This window comes from Micrasema longulum, unplaced genomic scaffold (genome assembly GCF_059751315.1).
Source record: "Micrasema longulum isolate JH-2025_06_02 unplaced genomic scaffold, ASM5975131v1 h1tg000227l, whole genome shotgun sequence".
Lineage (NCBI taxonomy): Eukaryota > Metazoa > Arthropoda > Insecta > Trichoptera > Brachycentridae > Micrasema > Micrasema longulum.
In genome coordinates this window covers 102,418-108,417 of record NW_028277432.1, presented here as the reverse complement: position 1 = coordinate 108,417, position 6,000 = coordinate 102,418, and the positions used below count along the sequence as shown (strand labels likewise).

The window sequence follows — 6,000 nt, the reverse complement described above, 5'->3', positions numbered from 1 at the left end:
TGCGATAAAATTTAAAGCATCTACTTATTTATTTAAAAATCACGACGTACAATAGTATGAATTTTCTTTTGTCTGGAATTTAAAATGTCATATTTCTTCGTCAGTTCGGTTCAGGAACACACTGGTCTGCAGCTTTGTATAATATTTACAAAGGGTTGTGTACATTTCCCATGGAGCTTTTACTAAAGGTTCATGTGCTAGTTTGCTTTAGCCTTTCATATTCTCGGATAAACGCCGACCGTTAAGGCTTTAATATTTGCACATTTTTGAGAATTCCACCCCTTTGAGATGAACCCGTTATTTATTTTACTAATTACTCAGCACCTTTTTCAGATAATGATACGTTCCACTACCCTTATCCCGAATAAAGGCTCAAGAGTAGATATTTCCCAATAAAATTCAATAAATCAATATTAGTAAATAGGTGCGGTGCATACATTTCATACATTAATTTCTAATTAAATTATAACTGATATATTTGTTGATGAACTCGTAGTTTGTGATCTCAAAAGAGGGATATGTAATGTCACTATGGTTGTATGATAGAGATTACAATGAAAGCATTCACCTCTTTCCCGAAACTTTTCATAAAGACTTGTGTCTTTCTTCAGTTTTGCATATCACTATCAATTGTTTTAAAACTAATTAAGCGAAAATTTAATATTTCTTTGCAATTAAACCGCAAAAATAACAAAACAAAGAAACTTTAAAAGCTTTCATTGTACCCCTCACTGCAGTATTGTCAATTTGTGATCAATCAAATACACATGGTCAGCACAATCACCTTTTTCTAATTTCCCAGTTTGACAGCAAAGGAATACAGTGTTAGTTCCAAATCGAAACCTCGGCCACACGCTCCAGATCCCGCCTCGGAAAGGAAGAAGAACGTAGTAATACATACAAATCAAACAACGACACAAAACCCAAATGCATATAGAAAACATTAGAATATTTTTTCCTGTACAACATACACTCAAGCAACAGAAGAAAACAATACGTATCTATACCAAATCACAGAGAAACATCAAATTATCAAGACACTACTGGCAAAATTACAACACAGATCCTAGCATGATCCCTATCGAACTCAGGCGAAATTATTTCTCGTCATAATACTGAATCCCTCGCAAAAAGCATTATCCTTATACCAACGGTAAAAACAATCCTTTGCAAAGATCCTAATCGTCCAAACAATCTATCAGACCTTAGAGCAGACGAAACGGGTCCTAGAGGATGGTCGGCGCGAGTTCTCTTGAGCTAGTCTACTATTTACATTTGAAATTTACCACTTCCCTTCGTATGATAGAGATTGAATGTACGGGTATTGGAGCGAAAATTGATAATTTTGCAGTAAGCTGTTTACTGTACGCTGATGATGCAGTTCTTTTAGCAAGCAGCAAAGAGTAATTTCCATTTTTAGGTTTGAAGGGTTTGCAACATCTCACTTGCCCCACCTTTCTTTGTCTTCAGTGCATTTCGATATATACTACGAAGCATATTTTTTTTTTGTAAAACAATTACATTTTTGTGCTTGGAATAAACTAACATTATAAGTAATTGAAATATGTTATTTATTTCTTTTTGAGGTTAAATTTATTTTATCCGATTTCAGTATAAACGACAAACTGGTAACCCTGACATGATTAACTTTATTTTCTATTAATAAAAAAAAACATTCATTGATGTTGTATAATTTTTATAAAAACAACATATTTGAAACAAAATAATTGTGAAATAATTTCACCATTGATAAACAGCACTCACAATAAGTTTTTTAATAAGAATGTAGGCGATAAAAAATAATAATTCCATAAACCCAATAAAAAACCCACGCATTATTAAAATAGTATTTGTAATAGCCATGTTTATTCCCTGGCGAGCCAAATATCGGATGTGCAATCTCCTCCAGGATATCTGAAAACAGTATTCAAAACTTTAATAAAACATCTTCGAAAATTATAATTTGATAAAATATTTGACTTACAATATCGATGAAGCAGAAGTAGAAAATATGATGAATGAAATATATATTGGGTAACATTGGGTATTGTCGGCACCCCCCCCCCTCGGTTTTTGGCACTCTCTTATTCAAACTAAAAAAATATAGTTAGTAATTTTAATATTGAAAACGGAGTACTTAAATTTATCAAGTTTAATTATATTCTTAAATACTGGCCACAATCAATCGTGTTTATTATGCTGGTATTGCAATTTTAAACCATTTGTTTATGTGCTCTACTAAAACGTACGAGGAATCGAGAGATTCTTTTAAAATTTAATGTTTCAACCCTAGTTTGTGGGAGGTTCCGACGTATTTTAATCACAAATGTTTATAATGACCAACAAATATTATAAAAATACTTAAATAATGAAAAAAATGTCAAAAATAAATGTCAATGTTTGAAGGCCAAATGGAAAAAATTCAATAAAGTATGAAAATTGACATATCTTCCAAACTATAAAACTTAAAGGAAAGTAAGATCCAATAATTAGCAAATGCGACCTGTGAATATCTATTGTGACATATAAACTCAAAGATTGTGACAGATCTCTGTGAATAATGAGTACCTACACATATATATATATATATGTATATATGTATACGTATATGTTTTTTATTACTTTTAAATTATTCTTTTTTCTTTTTTTACATATTTTTAAATTTGGATTTTAGGCTGGAGCGTTCTTATTAAGATTTTTTCTTCGTTTCCTCATTAAGGTTTTTAAAAAAAAAAAAAACAGATATTTTTTTATAATCATTGATCAATAAGTCCACTTATATTCACTACACACTCTCGCATGCACACAATACTCACACACCCATACACATATACACACACCCTCACACACCCTAAATATATATACTCACCCTAACTAACATGTACAACAATAATAAAACGGATACACTAAATAAGAGTACGCATAGTTCTTTATTTATGTTATTTTATTGTGACTATTATTACTATGATTTATTGATTAAAAAAACTTATTACTGCTACGAGACTTTATTAATAATCTAGTAAAATTATATTCGATTGTATAAATTGTATCTATTTCAAATTAAATTTTATTAATCTTATATACATTCTAATAACTGTTTTAATAACATGTAATGAAAACTAAATTTTGGTCGATGTATAGTTTTCAATTTTTCTTTTGTGACTATTGGTGTTCACAAATAATTGGTGAAAGATGTTAAGTGTGATTATTTTTTATTGTATAAATTGTATTTATATTGTGATATCTTTTACTGTTTGTAAACTGAAAAAAAATATAAATAAATAAATTAAAAAGTGACCGCCTCTGTGTGCGAATTTGCTATGGCGGGTTCAGTTCCAGTCAACTTATAATATTAAAATGTAGAAATAATGCATAAATATACGAGTAGAAATCGGTTTTATAACAGTAAAGCAACAAATATACCATAATGGTACAATTTTATTCGTAAATAAAATAATGATGATAATAATGTGAAAAATAATTCATAAAAAACCAACAACCCCATACATACGAAACTAGAGAATAAAAATATCATCATCATTTCTTTCCGCACATAATGGTGCATAGAAAACCGCATTGATACACTAATCACAGCGTATCTTGATCATTTTTGTTACATAAAGGTAAGATGATCAGTCTTACGCTTCAGGTACCAGTCCAAGAACTATTAATTGTTCTGGTGTGAAAACAGCCTTTTAAATAAATATTTCATATCAACCATATCGGCAATCAAACCCGAAAACTCTTGCATGGTAGGCAAACGCACTGACCATTACACTACGTTAATAAAACAACCACTAATAAAAATAAAGTGAGAAAAAAACTAAGTCTCAAAACTCATTATACAAGGGATTTATATTGTAGGACATGTTAGCCGATAAAATACAAGAAAAGAAAAGGGTTAAAATATTTAAAAACAAAAACAAATGATTCTTCAATCTACCAATTTGGAATAACCAGTTTCCGATGGTATCATCGATTTAGCGACTTCTTCGAGACCTACAAAACTAATATATTTTTAATAAAAATGAATGTGTCTTTAATTTTTATAGTAAATTTCAAACGAACTCCCGCCAAGAATTTACACTAAACTGGAATTTTCGTAAATAATTTATAAATTTAAATATTAAATGATCTTAAAAATAAATTGGAAAAAATATGTTGATCGATTTTAATAAATGTAATGATACCAAAAGTTTATAGAATATGTTTCGTCGCCAAATCGTAAATCAGCCACTCAATCGAAAGGCCAGGTAAGTCATTGAATGCCGGCATTTAATTTAATGGCTAGGCCGTTCATTGAATGAATTAATATAGCGCAACGTTCAACGTGTTTGCTAGTTGATAGTTTGCCCCTTGGAAACGGCTGAAGCAAAAGCCGACGGGTAGATAAGAATTGGTTGGATTATGTTAAATAAAAAAACTTATTTTTATTTTTATTAAACTTAGCCGAATGTATCCTAACGTAACCTAAGTTAACATTATAAAAAAAAATTTAGAAATAAATACATTATTATTGAATTTAAATTTAAAAGGCCAAACAACGTTTAGCCCATTCGTTAAACGTTGCTTCATTTTTTTTAGTTAAGCGTCCGTTAGCTATTTAATCGCATGCTGGCATTTATTTATTAACGGACATTGTCCATGTTTACAATTTAAAGGGTTCAAATATTACAATAGACAATAGTTTAAAACATTAAAAAAAGAAGAAAATAAGCATTGAGAAACATAAGGGACATCCAAACAAGATCTGGACTATTTATTTAGTGCTCATTTAAATTGTTGTAAACTTAAACCAAAAAAGTCCAGATCTTGTCTTGAGTTAACAATATTGGAGAATTAAGGCCATAGTTTGTTCTATGCTGATCGATGAACAGTACTTCATTGTTTCTCAACCTACGAGTCAGAATATATAATTTTACTTGTCCCAGTAATGATGGAACATTGATTATACCATTTAGTATGCCGAACATATGCATGGAATCAGTTCTACGTTTTTGTAGACTAGAAATATTTAACATTGACTCTATATCAGCATAAGAATAATTACCTCTTTTAGTCCAAGCATCCACGCTGATTTTCGAAAAAAGCGATGTTGGACTGATTCCATGTGATTTATGCGATTGACATAGAATGGAGACCAGACCACGGAGGCATATTCAAGAAGAGGGCGAACAGTTTAGCAATAAAGAGTTAATAAACAATTTAATTAACAGTCTAGCTGTCCAATAAAGCCAACGCAATAAAGCATATATAAAGAAATAAATCTTTTTAGGTACAAGTGTTATGGCAAAGAAAACATACAAAAAAAGTTGTTGAATAACATAGTATGGACTAATTGGCAGGATTGCTCAAGTAAAAAATTCACAAGTGAACTCTCTGAGAAGCTAGCGAGAGTCAGCAAGGCACATAATTTTATTATTTAGTTTTGATAAACTTTCACTGGACGGTAAAAGGGACTTGAATATCTAAGTGATTTAGAATTTCTGTCAAAATTACCATCAACTTTTGGAAGTTATTTATAGACCTTCTCGTATTTTTAAGCATGCATTAAATTTTATTTAACATTTTTTTTTTAAAATAAGTTTTTAACACTTTCTGATTTTTTGTTAAAAAAAAAATGACAAATAAGTAGACTCAAATCAGTGTTTGTTTAAATTAAATATAACTATTATATTATGGAAGCCTACAAAATAAACGCCAACTAAAAAAAAAGCTTCAACTAGAGATTACATATTTGAATTTGTTTTGATTCAAATTTTTGTTGAAATTATGGATGAAAAATAAAAATTTAAATCTAGTTTTTATTATGACCAGCAAATAATTTTTATATATTTTTTATCATTTTAATTGACAAAAAATGTGTTTTAATATGGGCTTTTATTTGTTTGTTTTTTGATATCTATCGTACTCTTCCAGTAACCTTTATTTAAATCTAAATATATAAAAATTAATCGCCATGTTGTGTCTTGCAAAAACTCGAAAATGGCTTGACAGATT

At 29.6% G+C, this 6,000-nt stretch overlaps 1 protein-coding gene across 1 annotated transcript in view; it reads right to left on the bottom strand.

Annotated features, from left to right (window-relative positions):
* Positions 1-1,679: 1,679 nt before the first annotated feature.
* The window catches only part of LOC148283488 (methanethiol oxidase), a 94,400-nt gene continuing 90,079 nt past the window's right edge, over positions 1,680-6,000 (bottom strand). The window contains exon 7 of the mRNA XM_088243770.1: positions 1,680-1,914. Coding sequence (XP_088099896.1) covers positions 1,866-1,914 — 49 coding nt within the window. The 3' untranslated portion in view covers positions 1,680-1,865. The remainder of the gene's footprint in view (positions 1,915-6,000) is intronic.